The sequence below is a fragment of the Lithobates pipiens genome, unplaced genomic scaffold (assembly GCF_037356315.1).
Source record: "Lithobates pipiens isolate NorthernLeopardFrog02 unplaced genomic scaffold, aLitPip1_a1.2 Scaffold_27, whole genome shotgun sequence".
Classification (NCBI taxonomy): domain Eukaryota; kingdom Metazoa; phylum Chordata; class Amphibia; order Anura; family Ranidae; genus Lithobates; species Lithobates pipiens.
Window position 1 is genome coordinate 26,493,155 of NW_027507788.1, and position 22,673 is coordinate 26,515,827.

The 22,673-nt window shown below is 44.7% G+C and overlaps 1 protein-coding gene across 6 annotated transcripts in view; it reads right to left on the bottom strand.

Annotated features, from left to right (window-relative positions):
* ARHGEF1 (Rho guanine nucleotide exchange factor 1) overlaps positions 1–22,673 on the bottom strand; it is a 194,227-nt gene that overhangs the window by 108,923 nt on the left and 62,631 nt on the right. For all 6 annotated transcript variants that reach the window (XM_077456662.1, XM_077456660.1, XM_077456661.1 and 3 more), the window contains one exon: positions 3,942–4,005. In XM_077456662.1, coding sequence (XP_077312788.1) covers positions 3,942–3,968 — 27 coding nt within the window. In that variant the 5' untranslated portion in view covers positions 3,969–4,005. The remainder of the gene's footprint in view (positions 1–3,941; positions 4,006–22,673) is intronic.

A 22,673-nucleotide genomic window follows, 5' to 3' on the forward strand; every position in this document is an offset into this window, starting at 1 on the left:
AAAGCATGGCCTGTTGAAGGTACATGAGGACTGAGGTTGAGAACCGCTGTTCTAGAGCAGGGGTCTCTAAACCTTCTAAACAAAGGGCCAATTTACAGTCCTTCTGGGAGACGGGGGGGGGGGGGCAGTTGGAGAAATAGTGCCCCATCGTTGGGGTCAATGGGAGAAATAGTGCCCCATCTTTGGGGTCAATGAGAAGAATAGTGTGCCCATAATTGGGGTCAATGGGAAGAATAGTACCCCATCACTGCGGTCATTGGGAAGAATAGTGCCCCATAGTAGTAAAAAGCAGGCACACTGTGGTTTCCCTAAAGTACCTGTGTTGTCTTTAAATTAATCTCTATTAAGCTCCTTACATCCTGGTGTAATGAAGCATACTAAGTTAAGCACAAGTCACAAGTTAAGCCAGTGCACCCAAAGCTGCTTTGGTAAGGAGGGAGGACCTACTTCATTGAATATATTACGGACTGTTTAGCAAACCTACGCAGCAAAATGGAAAGTCTATAGAAAACTGTACAGTCATTGAACAATGAGATAGAAATGTGTGTGGACAGCCTTACTGTTAGGAGAACGGGGCATAATCTAAATAATCCCTGTGTATAGCCTTGGCCTAACTAGATTGCTGTAAGGAATTCACATAATCAGGATGTTGTAGGATACAGGTCTCGTTTTCTACTACATGTCAAAATCACTCAAGATGATGAAAGAGGCTCTGTTAACTGGTCCCATTCAGGGGAAAGTAACCTAGTTCCCTAAAAGACAAACCCAACACCGTTCATCTGTTGACGCCACCAAAAAATGTCAGGACTTACAATTATAGGAGAATATAGTCATCTATAAGGCAGTGCTCAGGCTTGAGTTTCCTAAGCAATATCTAGCCGTTCAGATCATTTTCAGGTAGGATGGAAAAAAACCATCATTCAATTTAGAACCGTGTATGTTTTGGCTCATGCTTAGTTTGTGAGTCTTATTTGGGTCATGGGTTTACATTAGGTCAGTTGGATGACTCATACAGGCAAGCCTCTGGTGCCTCCCCCTGGTTCTGGGAGTTTGGAGAAACTTCTAGAAGCTGGAGGGTGGAGGTCAGGAGGGTTGATCTGCATGCATAGGGGAGCTCAGCCAATCCCCAGGCAGTGGGCCTGGCATGGTGTCTGAGCCAGCTTTTAAATATGGATGAGTCATGCTGGCTGGGTGTCGGGTGGAAGATGGAAATGTCATGTTGAGGAGACTGTCGGGGACCCCCCCCTGGGGGGAGCTCCACCTCGGGCCAGCTTTGGAGTATCCTGACAGTATTGTAGTTTGATTGGAATCTTTTCCTAATCTTTCCGACGGACTCAAGTCCGGTCGAAAAATCCATTCATCTGTATGCTAGTCCGGACGAAAACCGACGCTAGGGCAGCTATTGGCTACTAACTTCCTTATTCTAGTCCGGTCGTACGTCATCACAGTCAAATCCGTGACTTTAGTGTGATTGTGGGTGTCCAAGTCCATTCGTTCGGAAAGTCAGTTGAAAGTCTGCCGGGAAGACCATCGGACCTATTCTGACGGAAAGTCCGGTCGTGTGTACACGGCATAAGGATGGGCAGAGGTGTGTTTGCAGCTTCACGTGCCCACGCCCGCCAGAAAGCTTACACTGCGCATCACTAATCACAGGCAGCAAGACATTTCCCTCACAGGCAGTGAGACGACCGATATTTGTGCAGCCGTGGATCGGGAAATGTCTTACTGCCTGTATTTAGCGCTCCACAGTGTAAGCTTCCTGGTGGGCTCAAGAACACGCCTGAGCCTATCCTTAATCAGGACAGTCAGGGACTGACAAGGGGAAAGACTGCCACATGTAGCAGGTCCTTCTGAAACACAACATTGTGCTTAAATCTCTCATTAACCTTGTCCTGGGAGATCTCTGGAGCAGTCATGGCACGCAGTAATAGAGAGCAGCCGGGATGGGCTGGTGAAGAGGCAGCCGCGTGGGACTGGTGAAGAGGCAGCCGCGTGGGACTGGTGAAGAGGCAGCCACGTGGGACTGGTGAAGAGGCAGCCAGGTGAGGCTGGTGAAGAGTTAGTAGAGCTGGGACCAATGTCTGCAAGAGAATTGGAGGTACTCCTGGATGCAGTCTACAACACTTTGTGCTACTTTCTAAAGGACTGAGAGTTCCTAGTCCTTAAGGGGCTTTTGCATCTTTTCAATAAGACTGTCAGCAGTTAGGGTTTTGTTGCTATCAAGATGGCCATCCCAAGATTCATATTCCCCATCCAAGTTATCACCCCTAATAAAGCATAAAAAACAAGATCAAAGACTGTTCCTTGTGTCTGGAGAAAGTGTGGAAAATACTTGCTGCCTGGCTGTGCACGAGTGGGGAGCCCGGTCATCTGCAACCCCTGAGGGAGTAGTGCTACAAAAGGGATGTACAGGTCTGGAGCAAATGCTATGGTTGTCCTCTGCTCAGTACAGGTGGACAGTATAAATACGTAAATTAATGAGCTTTGAAAGCCCAGACAAACTCAGGACTGATTAGTGTTGCCAACCTACCAGACTGAAATTTACTGGCATGACACCCAAAATTTACTGGCACCGTCAAGTTTTTACTGGCATATCCAAAAGTTACAAAATGACAGTTTTAAGTGCATATTTCAGTATTTTAGGCTACAAACAAGTACAATATGCAATTAGCAAAGTGATTTATGGTAGTAGATATTAAGGCAAAAATGTATTTCTTATTTTATTTTTGATATGGTAATTAAGTAGCTCAGGGACAGGAATTTGAGAGGGCGGCACACACATATGAAATTGGCTCTCACAGCGACACTGACAGCAGTGTGCAGCAGCACAGATGATGATGGCACCTCACCAACATGACACGTCCCCTCCTGAGTCAGTGACCCTCTCTCTCCATGCCAGGTGGTCCCCTTTAGTCCACTCCCGGCTTGTCTTCCTCCCGTCCTGCAGACCTGCACACGAGGTTCCGGCTGCTCTGTTTCCATGCACCATACTGCTGGCACAGTCTGAACCCTAACAGGCACTAGGATTGTCTCGGCCAAGCGTCAGTCATGGCATTTACTGGCAGGAGAGAAGCGCCCATTTTTTACTAGAAATACTGGTGGTTGGCAACACTGGGACTGATGAAGAAGCCGGCTATGAACCGCTTCCTGTGTCAACATCGCGTATGTCTTCAGTGACGTCTGGTATTCTAATCTCGGGCTGAATATTGATTGCAGTTGCAGTGACAGCGGATTCCTCCATCTTCATTATGCTTCATCGCCAGCCGATGGCCAAGGCTGGTGGTTCTGCTACCTCTCAAACATTTCTGGCTCCCAAGTCCCCTTTATGCCATGCCTAACACATGCATACTTTTGTGAGTGCATTTCTATTTTTCAATAAATAGTCATTTATTTTTTTAATGCTATCTCAGGTGTTGTACTGTTGTTTCTTTTGTTTTCTCCCAAGTGCACAGTACCTGCCGGGTCAATCAACATCTGTCAGATATGACCAGCATAGCAAGATGACTAATCCTGCAGATTAGGCATTCATCATTGGACCTCTTATCTGTGTATCCAAATGAGTAACGGTCCAAAATTGCTTGTTTGGCCATAACAATCAGTCAGCTCATCCAATTTATTCTTCTATGCAAAAAGAGAGAATAAAATGAATAAATCCGATTGGCTGTTATGGTCAACCTTGACAAAGAATTCTTCTCTGACACATTGTGATTAATAGGGCCCAGTTTAGCTTCAGCATGTCTAGCGCCTAATCCTACTAATATTAGGCTTGCGTGCCAAATACCAGTGGGTAGAAAATCTATAGATCTTGCTGTTAACACTGATAAAACAAGAGACTGATATAGAAAAATATGACTGTACTGCTGACCACATTCACGATGGATAAGGAAGATACACAAACATTATTTCAGTGAAATATATACATAAAACATGACAAAACTCACCCCATAATGACCGTCTTCTTGATCCATTCTAATGGTCTAGGTGTTCAGGGAGCCACAGAGGGACCTAAAAGACACAAAGAGGAGACCTAATGCTTCTAGTTCATAAAATAGCCAATACTCTGCGATTTTCTAGCTTCAACTGCAAGTGAGATCAGTGTTATAGTCTAAATCAGCCATTCTCAACCAGGGTTCTTCCAGAGGTTGCTAGAGGTTCCTTGAGCTGTGACGGATTGACCACCCATTTAATGGTCCCTGAATATTTCTGGGGGCCAATGCCACTTGGTAAAGCCAGAAGTATGACACCAAGTATCCTTTTAGTTGTCTGTAAGGGTGGCATTCGGGTCGCCACTGTAAAGCCTGGTACACACTAATAGCTTGTTTTAGTTCAACCCAGCAGACTGAACAAAACTGACAGCTCAGTTTGTAGCCCTTGATGTTAGTACAGCGACCTCATCTCCCCTGCTGTGCTATTGGGTTCTGACAGGGGGACGGCCAGTCAACCATTGGGAGCCGGTTGGACCGGCGGCAGTATACACAGTCTGAATGGCAGCCAGTTTCTACTGAACCGGCCAACGTAGCCCAACATTCGTTCCATGTGTACTAGGCTTAAGGGTTGCATTTTTTTCTACTGACCACCAACGTAGAGGGCATTTTCCCCCATGGACCCCAAATAAATTTGTTTTAGTAAAGGTTCCCCAAGACCTAAAAATTTCAGGGGTTCATCTGGGGTAAAAAGGTTGAGAAAAGGCTGGTCTAAATTATTAAAAAAAAAAAACATTTGGTCCCATTTACACTTGTGCGTTTAGGTGCAGTGCATTAAAAAATCCTGCTGCTTCCACGTTCTACAGAGTTCAATAGAAACACACTTAAAACACATGTAAATAGCATTTAAAATGCACCGCAGAGATGTGAACCAGCTCTAAAGCTCTATAGTAGGCAAAATGTAGACAAATGTTACAAGCCAGGTTCTGCCTCACCTATTGCCAGTTAAGTATTGGCATGCAACCTATGAAAATTCCAGTACAGGCATACCCTGCTTCACATATCCTCACTTTACGTACACTCGGGAGTAAGGACACATTGAAGTCTATGGGGAATCTTGGTCAGCTTGACATGGCACTGCTCCCGGTTTTTAACAATGGCGTCTATAGGAAAGCTTGGTCAGCTTGACATGGCATTGCTCCCGCACCATAAGCGTCAGGATCATCAAACTTGGGGACCGAGAAGGGACTCAGGACTACAACATATCCGATTGGGGGTCAGCCAGTTTGCCTAGGTAATCAGTTATGCCTGTAAATGACTATTGCAATGCAGTACATGTATTAAGAAGTGAAAAAAGGTATTGCTTCACTTTAAAGTGGTGTTGCACAAAAAAAAAAAAAAAAAATTCATCAAAATTCCAAAAAAAAAAAAAAAAAAATATATATATATATATGTTTTAACTCACCTCTAAATGCTGTTGCTAGGGGGTCCCTCGTAGTCTGCCTCCTTCAGTGCCTGGGCTCTTGACGTCACTTCTCCTCGGCGCAGGAAGGGCTCAGCTCTGCCCCCTCCCTCCTGTCAGTCATCTGGGACACATGACAGGTCCCAGATGACTGCGCGGCCAATCACGGGACGCAGCGCAGCTCGCTCATGCCACAGCCGGGTGCCCACAGTTAGAATGCTGGCATGGCTGAGCGGAGGGAGGAACAAGCGCGGCTTCATTCCCCCACATTGCTGGACGCTGGGACAGGTATGTGTTCGATTATTAAAAGTCAGCAGCTGCAGTATTTGTAGCTGCTGACTTTTTTTTTTTTAGGGGAATTTAGTTTTACATACTATACATGCTCTGGTCCTATTGTGTGGGGTATGCCTATAGTCCGCTTCCTAGAGTGTTGAATTATAATTAGTTACTGGGTCAAAGCTAACATATTAGCAAGGTACTGGCAATACTATGCCCAATAACACGTGATGAAAAATCTTAAATGCAGAGTTCCCTTTTCCATCTTGATGAGAATATACATAGTTATAACTTATAAACATATAGAAGTTGAAATAACCAATTGCATCCTCTATTTTCTTTCACTACGTTCAACGTATGTATTTAAAGCCCTTTTTCCGAAGTTTTGAACAGAATGGGTACATTTTAGATCAGGGATCCTCAAACTACGGCCCTCCAGCTGTTGCGAAACTACACATCCCATGAGGCATTGTAAAACTCTGACATTCACAGACATGACTAGGCATGATGGGAATTGTAGTTCATGAACAACTGGAGGGCCATAGTTTGAAGACCCATGTTTTAGATCCTCAGTGTGGTTTTTACTGCTGTCCATGTCTCCACTGGCGAGAATCACCTTCACTATGGGGTCCTGGTGACCTTTGCCTCTGGTTTACCAAAAGTGACGTTATATCCAGTATTTTTGAGTTGTCAAAGTAACAAGAGGTAAGTGGAAATTTTCCAGCGGGTAAACCTGATCTGCTGATAACTGCCGAAGAGGGATATCCCCTTACGTTGGAGAAATTTCCACTTCTGGCCGTGTCTCTGGGACATAAAAACGAAGGGCAATTTTCTCATCAAGACAGACAGGAAATATAAATTGAGTAGGAGTTTTTACTTTTTACTATTCCCAATCCCTACACTATCCAAAACCAAAATGAATTTTTTTTAAACTTACACGCATTAGGGAGGCTGCTGAGGCAACTTAAATGTGGAAAATACGTAGGAATGTGAAGATAACGCACATCCAGGGTTTGATTTTTTTTTATTATTGGATACGGTATGTTTTATAGCAGAATGTAAAAAATATTGTTCGTTTCTCAAAATGTTTGCTCTTTTTACGTTTATAACACAAAAAATAAAAAAAATAAAACAATCCAGTGGTGACCAAGTACCACCAAAACAAAGCTCTATTTGTGGGGAAAAATATATATAAATTTTGTTTGTGTACAGTGTTGCATGACTGCGCAATAGTCAAAGTAACAAATCTTCCAGAAGTGGACAATAAATTTATGACAGTAAGGGAGGTTGTCGGGGGCCCCATTGAAAATTTGCTATAGCAATCCATGATCTGTAGTTATATCCCCGAAACATATATTCACCTTTCCTGGTGCCCATGCCACTGAACACCACTCCAATCCTGAGAAATCTTCTCATGTGTCTACCAAGCTCTTGGTTCTTCATGGAGGTCCATTGCACATTGCCACTGTAGCTTAGGAACTTGAAAAAAGGCAAACCAACTTTCTTTTCTTCGAAGGGTATTTTACATTTATTTTTTGCAACATGGTCACATTAACCTAAATATTTTGGATGGTGTCCCCATATCCTTGTACATGACATGACATTGGTGATCCATTATCCACGAAAAGTTAAAAAATAACACAGAGGTGTTAATCCAACCCCTAGTGCCCACAGTGTACCCCAAGCAGGAGAACAAACAGGTTGGATAGGGGTGAGAGGCGATGAGTGAACAATATATAATGGACTGTGCTAGAGACCGGAGAAGAATTCCAGGTATGCAGGAGACAAATCTCCCCTCCCCGCCATCTCCATACACCTCCCATAGTCACAATGCTCTCAGCAGTGGTGGCACTGACAGGGGGTGTAGCCAGGGACAGCTATTTTTCTCCTCGCCCCCAAGGCACTTGCAGAATCCCAGCTGTTGCTGTCTGCAGGGAGGGAATATGGAATGTGCTGTATAATCCTTATCGCCAGTACAGGCATCCTTCCCAGTATCTGCTCATGCCGTGCCAACATCCCTTTTGTATTGTTATGATATCCTCCTCCCACATGCACCTTCATGCTAATTAAAGTAGATCTAAACCCAAATCGCTAAAAATCTCATAAAAGCTTTAACACGTTAATAACACGCCTTCAGTCTAAAGATTTCCAGAGTGCAGGGGTACACACACTTTGGCCCTCCAGCTGTTCCATAACTACAAGTCCCATTATGTCTGCACCAAGTAGTCATGTTTCTGGTTGTCAGAGTCTTCCAATGCCCCATGGGATTTGTTGTTCCGCAAGAGCGGAGGTGCCGTAGTTTGCCTACCCCTGTCCTTGAGGGCCTACAGGAGCCGACGAGAAGGTGTTAATACGTAAAGCCCCGTACACACTACCAGATTTTCTGCTGAGTTTTTCCTTCAGATTTACCAAAACCATGTAGTGGAAGGGCCTACCTGATTACATACACATTGAAACTCCTAAGGTTTGACCTCATATTATATGGTTTTGGTAAATCTGAAGGAAAAACTCAGCAGAAAATCTGATAGTGTGTATGGGGCTTTAAAGTTATATTTTGGAAGAGTAGAAGAGTCCATTAATGTGTTCCCATAACCTCACACAATTGCATTGTGAAGCAAAAACTGATCCTTCTTCTAGGACGAGTCGTACTGCTGGGGCACATGGCACCACACAGCAACATGCTGCTGACTCTCTCAAATACCAATAACCCCAGATTTATGCAAGCACCAAATAGAAGAAGGTAAGTCATCCACAACTCCAAGGAACCCCCCTAACAACTTCTGGTGGAACCTTAGAGTTCCACTGAAACCTTGTTTGAGAATAGCTTATTTAGACAAACTTTAGGTTTCGTTTAAGGGTCTCCAAACTGCAGCCCACTGGCCAGATGTGGCCCTTTGCTTGCCTTAATCCAGGCCTTGGGGGGACCATTCCTTCCATTGACACCAATGATGAGACACTATTCCTTCCACTGTCACCAAAGATTATATTATTCCAAGGGGTATTATTCCTGCCACTAGGGTAGGGAACTATGTGAACGTGCAATGTACAGGGATAGAGACAATTGTAGACACTCACTCAGGTTGAACTGGATGGACTGGTGTCTTTATTCAACCTTGCTCACTATGTAACACCAGGGATTGGGAACAAATTTTCCCACCGACACCAATTATGGGGCACTATTCCTCCCTGTGACACCCAAAAATGGGGAAGGAATTCTCCCACTGACACCAGTTATGGGGCACGATTTCTCCCACTGACACCAGTTATGGGGCACTATTTCTCCCACTGACACCAGTTATGGGGCACTATTTCTCCCACTGACACCAGTTATGGGGCACTATTTCTCCCACTGACACCAGTTATGGGGCACTATTTCTCCCACTGACACCAGTTATGGGGCACTATTTCTCCCACTGACACCATTTTTTTTTTTACTCCCACTGACCACCAAGCCTATGACATTATTTACTCCCACTGATGCCAAGGCATTTTCTACTCCACTGACCACAGTCCAGACCACCTAAAGTTTGACGGAGAGTAAACTGGCCCTTTGTTTGGAAACCTCTGGTTTAGATCAGTAAGAGCAGGTAGATGGTCAAGAGGCCCCATTAAAATGTTACTATGGTGTTCCATGATCTGTAGTTATGCCACTGAAGCACGTACTCCTTTTCCTGAGAAATCTTCTCAGAAAGTCCACAGAGAAACAAACTTCTAAAAATATGTTGATCTCCTGGATCTCCCATGGCAGTCAAACTGGTTCCTCCTTTACCACAGCATCGTATATAAGGCTTTTTGAATTTATAGGCTTCTTTAACACTGCATCATCCTACGAAATGGCAATACACTTCATTTTAGGTCTTGGGTTTAAAGCTCACTAGGACATTAAAGCGAGAGTTCGCCATTTTTTTATTTATTTTTTTAAAGTCAGCGGCTACAAATACTGCAGCTGCTGACTTTTAAAATAAGGACACTTACCCGCCCAGCGCGCCCGCGATGTCGGCACCCTGAAGCCGATCTCTCGATCGTCTCTCGGGTGCTGCCGCCGCCATCTTATGTATGGGAATCAGGAAGTGGAGCCTTGCGGCTTCACTTCCCGGTTCCCTACTGCGCATGCGCGAATTGTGCTGCGCAATAAGGATGGTCCCTGCTGTCTCTGGGATCCGTGTGTTTCCCAGCGGACAACAGGGGGACCCGCAGGAAGTGGCGTAAATATCCGCAGATTCTGCGGATATTTATGCCAGGAGTGGGTGCAGATACCTGTATCTGTACCCCCCTCCCCTCTGAAAGGTGCCAAATGTGGCGCCGGAGGGGGGGGGGGAGGGTTCCAATGAGCAGAGGTTCCACTTTAGGGTGGAGCCCCACTTTAACAGCATAGAGTTTATATTATCTCCGGAGGGACAGGGATGGATTTGAATGGCTATATGCACTCTGTAAAGCATTTTGTAATATGTCAACACTATATAAATAAAGGACATATATAAATTGCCTGAACCTATAGATCTACTAAAGGAGGAAAAGAAAATCCCAAATATCTCACTAGGAGATAAACAAACCAGTAAAAGCCATAAATTAAGGCAAGCTTTATCACATGACGAGGAGGAGTGGAATCCCATCCCCGTGCTCCTTCTCACCCCACTGAGAACGAGAATGTGTCTCTCAGTTATACAAGTTAACAGTCATAAAAAATTATTTCTGCACAACGTCGTCGTGTCGGCACCAAAATGGAATGTCCACCAGACAGTAGGACCTGAAGCCTACCTTACCGTAAATAATGGATAGCCTTACCGTGGTAATTAAATGTAAAGAGAAAACCAAGTCTCCCAAGTTTAAAATGGATAATTAAAGGGGAAACTTTATAGTCCCCAAGTAAAATATAGCTGTGTCTGCATGATCCACAAATGCGCGATGTCTAATTATGCGACCAATGTGGGTAAAACAGCGCCGTTATCGATCAGCGAATTTTGACGTCTCATCAAAGTCACCAGTTAAAGCTGAACGCCAGCCATAAAAATGCTCATTTAAATATATTCCTCATTAGCCAAAGAGGGTATAAATCTACTTTTTGTGGACTAAACCTCATTGCAAACCTAGATATTATTTTGTCAAAGTAGCAGTGATATCATCCCTGTGCTGTACATAGTCTGTATAGAGAGCAGAGCAACTACTACAGGCTACCATCAGAGGGGCGGACAGGGCAGCCATCAGAAATTTTAGGGCCTCTTACGCAGCGTTAGACCCTAGGGTTGCCACCTTTTCTTCAAGCCAAACCTGAACACTTTAGGGGCATAGGGCAAATTATTTATTTTCTTAGTAAACATTATATGATTAAAAAACCTTTGGGTGCCCCAAGGAGAGTAGTAATGCAGCGCTCTTATTGCACCGCGATGAACAGTGGGTGAAGCCAAATTGCTCTTGCTGACACCATCACTCTGCCCTTCAGTAATGTAAATGTTAAAAACCCAGACTGTCCGGGTGAATCCTGGACAGGTGGCAACCCTAGCCAACACCCGCCACCCCCCAAATCCCCCCCCCCCCTCCGGCCATTCCTTCAGTGTCCTGTGCCATACACAGCGGCTCCCACATGCATGCACGGCAGAGACGTCATCGCGGCTCCGCCCAGCCACACAGCCAGATGGGTGACGATGAAAGCCCCGTCAGCGGTGATAGCTCCCTGCTGGAAGGGCTTTGTTCTAAGGCAAGTTTTACATAATGTGCTAGTATGCGAGGCATACTAGCACATTATGCTTTTACCTTGCAGGGTACAAAAAAATAACTACAACTTTAATATATGAAAATTAATCCAATCCAGCAATGATACCCCCATATAGCAAAGAGACAGCCCGGGCGAGCAAAGAGACGGTTACAAACAGCCTGTTCTTCAGACCAGTCCATAGTGATCACTAAGCAGTCCTGCAGGCCACATGCAGCGCAGCTCTTCCACACATCTGAGCTGCAACTGGCTTGGCACCCAAACCAGCATCCGGTCTGCAGGGAGGGGCAGAGTGCAGATGATATCACTCCGCTTTCCCCCTGCAGCCGGACTAAGAGTTGCATCAGCTTACTCCACGGCCACCCAGCTTTAGCAATTGGTAGTTAGCACAGCAGCAACAACTCGGTCTCGTTGATTGGGGGCCTGGCCCCTTGGGATGCCCGCGCCCCCTACATGTGTATGGGCTGCAGTTGGGGAGGCAATATATTGCCTCTTCAATGCCTGCTTTAACCCTCAAAATGCTGACCTTCCGCTCCACAACTGTGTGCATTACATGTGGTTGTAGGGTAGTATAAAGATGTGCAAAGCATGGTGGACATGACATACAGTATGTACAGCACTGAGCGGCTTGTAGGCAGGTGCAGACTACTTCCTCCACTACAGCTGGAGAGCAAATTAAAGGGATTGTAAAGTGATTTTTTTTTTTTTTTAAATAACAAACATGTTATACTTACCTCCACCGTGCAGCTCATTTTGCACAGAGTGGCCCCGAACCTGCTCTTCTGGGGTCCCTCGGCGGCTGTCTCTGCTTCCTCCTGCAGGTGCTTCTCACGTTCATGCGAGCTCCCTCGCATGGTGAGAAGCATCTGCGGGCGCGCTCCCTTGATACAGCCGGCGGCTATAGCCACTCGCTGTATCACACGGCCCCGCCCCCCGGCACTTCTCGTCAGTGGATGTGATTGACAGCAGTGCGAGCCAATGGCTGCACTGCTTTCCATCCATCCACTCCAGCCAATCAGCGGCCAGGCTGAACGGTGGAAAGGACGTCGGGGGACGAGCGTGGGACTTTCAAGGGGTGAAGTAAGTAAAACGGGGGGACTGGGGGCGCAGGCACTGTCAGATGTTTTTTCACCTTAATGCATAGAATGCATTAAGGTGAAAAAACATTTACCTTTACAACACCTTTAAGTTCCTCTATGGTTTCCTGGGTCACTGGGGAAGCTACAGTGAGGGAAAAAAAGTATTTGACACCCTGCTGATTTTTTACGTTTGCCCACTGACAAAGAAATGATCAGTAATATCCAGAAAAAATGCATTTCAAAAAAGTTATAAATTGATTTGAATTTTAATGAGTGAAATAAGTATTTGATCCCCTATCAATCAGTAAGATTTGTGGCTCCCAGGTGTCTTCTATACAGGTAACAAGCTCAGATTAGGAGCACTCTCAAAGGGAGTTCTCCTAATCTCAGCTTGTTACCTGTATAAAAAAAAAAAAAAAAAAAAAAGACACCTGTCCACAGAAGCAATCAGATTCCAATCTCTCCACCATGACCAAAGAGCTGTCCAAGGATGTCAGGGACAAGATTATAAATCTACACAAGGCTGGAATGGGCTTCAAGATTTTCGCCAAGCAGCTTGGTGAGAGGGTGACAGTTGGTGCGATTATTCGCAAATGGAACACAAAATAACTGTCAATCTCCCTCAGTCTGGGGCTTCATGCAAAATCTCACCTTGTGGAGATTCGATGATCATGAGAACGTTGAGAAATCAGCCCAGAACTACACGGGAGAATCCTGTCAATGATCTCAAGGCAGCTGAGACCATAGTCACCAAAAAAACAATTGGTAACACACTACACCATGAAGGATTGAAATGGCGTAGTGTGTGCAAGGACCACCTCCTCAAGAAAGCACATGTACAGCCCATCTGAAGTTTGCTAATGAACATCTGAATGATTCAGAGGAGAACTGGGTGAAAGTGTTGTGGGCAGATGAGACCAAAATCAAGCTCTTTGGCATTAACTCAACTCGTCGTGTTTGGAGGAGGAAGGCTGCCTATGACCCCAAGAACACCATCCCCACCGTCAAACATGGAGGTGGAAACATTTATGCTTTGGACGTGAATTTTCTGCTAAAGAGACAGGACAACTTCGCCACATCAAAGGGACGATGGACGGGACCATGTACCATCAAATCTTGGGTGAAAACGTCCTTCCCTCAACCAAGGCATTGAAAATGGGTTGTGGATGGGTATTCCAGCACGACAATGACCCAAAACACACAGCCAGAGCAACAGAGGAGTGGCTCAAGAAGAAGCACATTAAGGTCCTGGAGTGGCCTAGCCAGTCTCCAGACCTTAATCCCATAGAAAATACGTGGAGGGAGCTGAAGGTTCGAATTACCAAACATCAACCTCAAAACCTTAATGATTTGGAGAGGATCTGCAAAGAGCAGTGGGACAAAATCCCTCCTGAGATGTGTGCAAATCTGGTGGCCAACTCCAAGAAACGTCTGACCTCTGTGATTGCCAACAAGGGTTTTGCCACCATGTACTTAGTCATGTTTTGAGAAGGGGTCAAATACTTATTTCACTCATGAAAATGCATACCAATTTATAACTTTTTTGAAATCCGTTTTTCAGGATTTTTTTCTTTTGTTGTTATTCTGTCTCTCACTGTTCAAATAAACCTACCATTAAAATTATAGACTGATCATTTGTCAGTGGGCAAAAGTACAAAATCAGCAGGGGATCAAATACTTTTTTTCCTTCACTGTATCCTAATGGATGCTGCTGCCCCATGTGACTCTGGCAGCCATCTTGGGTCAGGCAGAGCTTTTTTAAGGCCCTGGCTCCTAGGTTTGGAGTGCTTTATGTCAGTAATCAGTGTAGGGAAGGGTACCTGGTCCATTAGGGGCAGTACTAGTGGTAAGGAATGGGAGGGAAAGCGTAGGGTAACAATTCCTTTGGACCTCATCCCGCTTAGGCACGAGACAGCCAGGTCGCATTCAGCTCTCTTAACACAGACCCTGATATCCTGACTGATACCCTCTCTACACATTATTGGAAACTGAGTGCGCCCGCTTGGGCAGGCGTCCCTCTGGGTTGCTTTGAACGGTCGTTGCATTAAGTCAATAGAAGTTTTCTATTGCACTTGACTGTAAATTATTGATGCTGCACTTCACTGCCCCCCCACCTACCTACAGGCTTGCTTGCCCGCTTTTACCACCCAGCAGCTTTCTCAACGGGCCCATAGATTTGAATACAGCAGGGTACGAAGGTAGATCCTGTACGTGGTGTTTTTAGTGCCTGTGTGAATACTCTGCAATCCTGTTTCTGGTGAGTTGTCATCAGAGAGAGGATCCCAAGTGTCACATGGCCCTTACGGTCACATTAAGGACAGGGTTGTGTGGCAGGTAGTCTATGACTGACAGCATCGCTTCGCCAGTGCCAGAGGAAAAAAAAAAAAAGTACACACAATGGGGGAATAGCCGGTTCCTGAAGACAGCTGAGGGCACCGACACCCCAGCACTGGAAAGGATCGCTTGGCAGGCAAGTCATCATTCACACCAGCATACGCCCATGCAAGGGCCATGCTTATTTACACGGGGATGCGTAGGCGTTCTGCAGGCAGTCCCATTGATATCAATTGGAACACAGTGGCTGTATTGACACAGCCACTGCTCCCAGACTGGCATTTGTGTGGTTGCAGGTGCATGTCCCTAAGTGCGTCCGGAGGCGTGCACCCGCACAGATGTCAAATTAGGAACAGCAGTTGTGCCCATGTACCTGCTGTGTCCCAATTGACATCAATGCCTACACAGGGATACACAGAATACCTGTGCGGGTAAACACAGTCCTTGCATGGGTGTACGCTGTAGTCCACCGGTGTGAATGAGGTCATAATGTACTAATGATTATATCATACCGTAGTAGTATGAGCAATGTTTCTGAGGGCCGTGTTAATTTTTTCTTTCACATAGGGTTTAGGTACTCTTAAAGGCCTACTATCCTTTGGGGCCGCCGATCCCACTAACACCAATGAAGGCCCCTTGAACCGCCTTAAGGGAGTCTTGACTGCTGGAAGCATGGCATCACTGTGGGTGTGAACCTAAAAAGGGAAGTTAAGTAGCTTCCTTAGGATTGGCTACAAAGACCTGAAGTGACTTGGTGGAGCCTGAACTCTATGAAAAGGCTACCCTGAGGCACATCCAACTGCTCTAAGGAGAGTTGCCCACCTGCCCACCCATGATGTTTTGTCACAGCTTTATTGACGGTTTTGACCTTGCCAGCACTTGATGCTGCTTTATGGGCTTAAATTTTGGGGTCACTCGAAGGCCTGTCTGGCACCGATGGTAATGACAGGCCTCTTAGCCCTTGTACACACAGTCGGAGATTCCGACTACCAAATCCGTCGGAGTAATTCCGACGGATTAATTCCAGAAGAGGTCTGGAATGTTGCATACACACGGTCGGACTAAGTTGTCGGAAAATCCGATTGTACATAACGTGATGACGTTATTTCGTTACGACGGGACTACGTTCAGGCTAGTAGCCAATAGCTTTGGTCTAGGAATTTGATCTGAGCATGTCTGGCACTTTGTCCGTCGGAGTAGGCTACACATGATCGGAGTATGTCCGATCGGAGCATTTTGTCTGAAAATTTTACCGGCAAGTTGGAAAACTTGGTCCGTCGGATATTCTGACAGAAACAGTCCGATGGAGACCACACACAGTCGGAATATCCGACAAAACTGTCCGATAGGACACATTCCGTCTGAATCTCCGACCGTGTGTACAAGGGCTTAGACTATGTGAGTTTATGTTTTATGGGTGCACATGGTATACTGTGGCTGGCATTGTAGTTTAGTACATTTGGAAAGTTGTACTTTTGAAAAGTTCAATAAAAGCTGTGGCCTTGCCCGATTTCCAAACTAATCAGCTTCCGTGTCTTTTTGGGGGGGCAAGGTATTGGTTATTAGTTGGTCATAAATGAGTCTATGCTTCTCAGCAGTCATGATTTGGGGGAATATTCTTTGCCATCGCATTGATTTAAATCACAGTAATTCATATTTACGATTGATTACATATTTTTTTAATAGAATTGAAATACATATTTTGCATTTGTATACTTTTACTGTAGGAGTATACACTTTTTATTTATAATGTTGGGTCGGACAAGGAAGATTTCTGAAGAATTTACCGGGCCCTGGTCTGTCTGAAACAGAGGACCCCTGCTCTAGACTGGCAGGCCCATTATAATGACTTCTACTCCCCGGGCTCTACATAGCATGTACTGTATGTCTCCTCCATGACAAGACGTCATTGCAGGAACACCCTGTGCATGCACAGACACATCCACAACACACAAAACATTTGTGGACATGCATACACTCATTTCCTGCGTTAAGCTGAAAGTATGGTAGCTATGCAGAGAGTCAGCTGTAGATAAATCTGAAAAACCCAGGTATGTGCCCAGCCCCCGCTAGACGTTCTCTCTGTCTGCTCTGCCTGTGCCCCCCCCCTCCCCTAACAGGCATACTGCCAGAGATATGCACACATGTTACACCGCACAGTCCTGGCAACACAACATACACAAGTGTGTTACTGCAGGGGCTCAGGGGGTTCTGGGAAGGATAAGACACACTTGTTATACATGTAGAGAAAGGGGTTACGAGAACATAATTTCTGCCAGCACAAGAAATAATATAAAGCTCACAGTATTATTTTAAAGTTGTTCTTTGATTTATATAAAGCAGGGAAGAGTTAGAGCCTTGGTGCCAAGCCTGTGGCCCTTTGCCACTTATTGTGCAGCCCTTGGGGCCCCATGGAGACATGAATCTGTGCTTCCATATTGCCCTGATAAAGCAATGATATCTAGCAGTCTCGTGTAATGTGTCTCTGGTCTATTATGGTCTCTTGAAGCATGTTCCCAGTCTCCAATAACACCTGCAGCATGTCCGCAGTCTCTGACCATCTCTTGTATCATGTCCGCAGTCTCTGACCACCCCTTGTATGATGTGATGTCCACAGTCTCCGACCACCCCTTGTATGATGTGATGTCCACAGTCTCCGACCACCCCTTGTATGATGTGATGGCCACAGTCTCCGACCACCCCTTGTATGATGTCCACAGTCTCCGACCACCCCTTGTATGATGTCCACAGTCTCCGACCACCCCTTGTATGATGTCCACAGTCTCCGACCACCCCTTGTATGATGTCCACAGTCTCCGACCACCCCTTGTATGATGTCCACAGTCTCCGACCACCCCTTGTATGATGTCCACAGTCTCCGACCACCCCTTGTATGATGTCCACAGTCTCCGACCACCCCTTGTATGATATCCACAGTCTCCGACCACCCCTTGTATGATGTCCACAGTCTCCGACCACCCCTTGTATGATGTCCACAGTCTCCGACCACCCCTTGTATGATGTCCACAGTCTCCGACCATCCCTTGTATGATGTCCAGAGTCTATGACCATCCCTTGTATGATGTCCACAGTCTCTCTATGACCATCCCTTGTAATACGCCCATAGTCTTTAGCTATATCCTCTCGTGGGTCTGTGAGACTGAATATTAACTTCTTTTTATGTGCAGCCCTATGGTGATGTTGAGATCTGCACCTGAGGCCTATCAAGACATCACTGGGTTAGAGCCTCTGTCAGGTTAGGGACTTTGAAAACCACTCCAATAGGAAGATCAGTAAAACTAAAAACACATTTTTAGTAATACAAGGAAGGGATAGAACTGCTATGCACGGTGTAACCCACAGACGACACCGATGTCTAGATAGCCACAAACACAATACAGATACTTATACATACAAAACGCCCATCTGTTCTAACCACTAGTTCAACAGCACTGCATAGCTTTCTCCAGGCTTAAAGAGACCTTAAAATCTCAAACCCAAGCCATGCCGGGAAATAAAAGGTTTAATATAAACTCTCTCTGCCTTCCATGCCACCCAACTCTGCTCTCCTAAATCTAGCTATATACAAGGACAATTTTATACAGTTTTAGTTTTTAAGGACGTTTGTTCAATTTAGGATTAGTGGAGTCAAATCGATGTTCATTTTTGACCAGTGACAAGAAAATTTGAAGGAGCAGGATGGTTTTGTGTGCACTAAAATTAGTTTATTCTTTCCTTAAAATATGCACGATAAAAAGCTGCACAAATAACATGTGGCATAAAATTTTGTATTGTTACCGATTTATTCTGCAAGGTCTCTGCTTTCAGAAAATACATAATTACTTGGGGGGGTTCTAAGTAATCTTCTAGGTGATTAAAATTGTGATTTTAGGCGTGTGGGAAAAAACCTAAAAAAAATTACCCAGGATGCAAATGGTTAAGCTTCAAAGACCACCAAATACTGATGACAACTTCTGTGATAAGTTTCTGCTTGACTAAGCCCCTATCTCTCAAACAAGTTCCTAGTAGAAGTCTGAAGAACCTGAGCAGACATGACAGCCTTAGAAATCTCCGGGAGAATATTTTTAGGTTCAATCAGTAAATCCGTATAAAAGAGGAACTGCTTCGTACAGGTGTTCAAAAAAGGGAAATACAATTATTATTCGGTAAGATTATGAAAGAAATGCACACTTATATCCATAGTTATTGTTTAGAGCAGCCTTTCTCAACCGTTTCAACAAAGAGGAACCCTTGAAATAACTTTCCGGTCTCAGGGGACCCCTGTTACAAATGGCTATATTTGCAACTCAAGATACATTAGTGCAGTGGGGGTCGGATGTAGTCTTTTGCTTGCCTTTATCGGCCCTTGGGACACTATTCCTCTTACTGACACCAACAATGAGGCACCATTCCCCTCAATGACAATGATGAGACACTATTGCTTTCACTAACACCAATGAGGGGCATTATTCCTCCCACTGACACAAGTGATGGGGCATTATTCCTCTCACTGACACAAGTGATAAGGCATTAGTCCTCCAACTTACACCAATAATGGGGCACTATTTCTCCCATTGACAATAATGTGGCACTATTCTTTCTACAGACACGAATAACGGGGCACTATTCCCCCCACTAACACCAATGATGGGGCATTATTCCCCCCACTAACACCAATGATGGGGCATTATTCCCCCCACTAACACCAATGATGGGGCATTATTCCCCCCACTAACACCAATGATGTGGCAGCTATTATTCACAGTGACATCAATATTGGAGCACTATTCCTCCCACTGACACCAATGATTGCATTGTTTACTCTCACTGACACCAAGACATTTTCTATTCCAAAAAGGCCACAGTCTGCCCCTACTAAAGTGTAAAGGACAGGCAACTGACCTTTTATTTAGAAGGTTTGAAGACCCCTGCATTAGTGTGATGGTTGGAGAAAAATGCTCCTTACACTTGTGGTCATTGGGAAGAGTTCCCCCCTTACAGATAGCTAAACAGATCATTGGTGTCAGTGGGAACGGAGGCAGAAATTTCTATTTACTCAAGGAACCCCTAGCAACCTCTGGAGGAACCCTAGAGTTTAATGGAACCCTGGTTTAGATAGTGAAAACTCAACCCCAGCATCAATTACCAAAAATAAATCCCCAAAACCAGGGAGGGAGGCAGGGACATAGATGCAAGGAGCACCTCTGAACCCCATGCAGGCAAGCACGGCCCTTTGCATGGATGCATGCTTACGTAAGCCTGTGTAAACAAGACCTAACTTGTGGCAAGTAACCCACAGAAACTGGAGGTGAGCAGCATAAGGGCATACAGGTAGTACTGGAAAAAAGCCAGGAACTGTGCTGTTGAGAAGAAAAAGAACTGGTAGATGGGCCAAAGGTTGGGGCAGGCAGCAGACAAGTGAACCCAAGAGGAAGAGCCAAACCAAGCCATTGGGTACTGGATGCTGTAACTAAGCTGCTTTAAATAGGTACAGCCCCTTAAAAACCTGCATCAGTTGAGAATCCCTGAAGCACCAGGGGTGGAGAGAGAGGGGCCTGCTAGCACGGGAACGTAGAAGGCAAGTGACACTAATTAACACACATACCCACCACCCAGCTACCTATTTACATCAGAATGGTGACTTTGGCCTACCCCGCTGTTCATCCCCTCTGGGCCAAAACTCTTGTTCAGCATGCACAGCTCAGTGTACGTTTCAGCATGCCTCAATGCCAAGATGGACCAACTGGAACCAATTGGGTCGGGGTTATATCATCCTAGCCTGGCCAATCAAGATTCCCATAGATGCCGAACCCAAAAAAGAAAGATGTTGATGTTGACGAGGGCACTTGAAGACTTTACATTTCTGGAAGAGTTCCGTTCTGCTTTAACTGTGGAATATGTAACTTTGGATTAAGCCATTCATCTGCTAGTCATGCAAGCAGATCAACATATACAGTATAAGTAGTGCCTGTTAAAGATGACCTGTTGCCGCAGAAGGCCCGTGTATTGAAAAGCTGCTGCATCTTCGCTCCCCAGCCCCTACATGTATTCTACACTTCTAGGTGTGTGGAACACTCGCTCCCCCTCTGGCTACTGTGGTTCCACCCACCAGCTCATACATCACTACAAAACATATGAGCTGGTGGGGGGAACCAAAAGCAGTTGGCAGGGGAAGCAAGTATTCAACTCAAACAGATGAGTACTTGCAGTGGCTGGGGAACAGATTTTCAATGTACGGCTGCTGGAAAGGTTGAGTATATAAACGCTTCTTTAAACGGGTAACCTATTCTGTAAAAGTACCCTGTGCTGACAGAGTTCCTTTAAGGGCCCGACCACACCTATGCAAAGGTTGACATGAGCTTTTTAGTGTATGAACAGGACAAAAAAAAAAGCATGCATAATTTTTCCCAAATTAGTGCAAGGAAACACATGTTTTTCTGAATTACATTCATCATGGTGGACTGAGGCTAGACATGTGCGATGCAATTCGCTACGAATCAAAATTCAAACTCAATTTTCGTTATTTGGAGATTCAGATATACCCGAATCTCCAAATCACAATGGTAAAGAATTTTAAAAAATCAGAAATAAATTATAACAAAAACAACAAATGACTTTGTTTCATTTAGATGGCATGATGCGATAGTTTGGGACTTTTGTTAATGTAATTGTTAATGTTTGAAGAATTGGAGGTAACATAAAAATTGAATTGGAGTAGGATCCATTTGTTTTATTTGGTTGAGAGCGGCGTGATTTTTTTTTTAAATGGAAACATACTGCAATAAATACAGCAAGGTATAAAGCTAGGTTCACTCGTGTGCAGCTGTGTGGGCCATGGTTTGCATGGACATGAGAGCCCATTCATTTGAATGGGCTACCATGCCCCACAACCCGCAAGAAAGTAGTCCCTGCATGAAATCGCAGCCCGCACAGGAACCTCGGTTCCCAGTATGATTGCGATTTCCAGTGCCGGAAGCGTGGCATTAGAATTAATGGCACCCACCCGCGGGTCCCGCATTTCTCTGTGTGGGTGGTTGTGGCTGCCGGTATTTGTGCAGGTCCCGCAGCAGCACCACACACACACAGATGTGAACCTAGCCTTGAAGTGAAATAAGAGGATTCCTACTTTCATTTTGTTCCATTCGCTACTTTGGGATGCATGCAACTCAAGTCGATATCGTCCAATCAGCAGCTTCCATTTCTCTTTGTGGGTTGGGCTAGCAGGGAGGTGTAGAACTAATCTCCCAAAATAATTAACACGTTAAAACAAATATAGCCAATCTTCTGAAATAACTTCCAAAAATATGAATCGATTCGAAGCGACGAATGTACGAAACAAATCTGAATATATGAAACAAATTTAGAAAAGGAATCATTCTAACATAACGAATACGACGAAAGGAAATCATTTAATTAATGAATGAATACGAAACAAATTTTTCTGTGGTGCACATCTCTAACTGAAGCATTAAAATGTGACATTCACCAAATATTTACTGTTGGTGAATCACTGTATTTAAAAATGAAATACGCTGAAACTAACGCAGCTGTATGTGTGAAACCAACCATAAAAAACTTCCGATGAATCAATAGACTTACACAAACATTACCAAATCAATAAAATGATTGAGTAAGGGTCCATTTACATCACTGCTGTGAAATAACTTGTGTATTATGACAGTTATGTAGTGTTGCAACAAAGGTATGTTGGGGTAACATAAAAAAAATAGAATAAAATGCAGTCACTGTTCGACCAATAATTTAGCCTCCAACTTTTGTAGAACCGGGTGGTGCCAACAGGGCAGGGTGGATAAAATATATGTTCTTTTTATAATAATAAAAAATATATATTTTTTTTTATTAATTGAAATCCGCTTTAATCAAAAAAA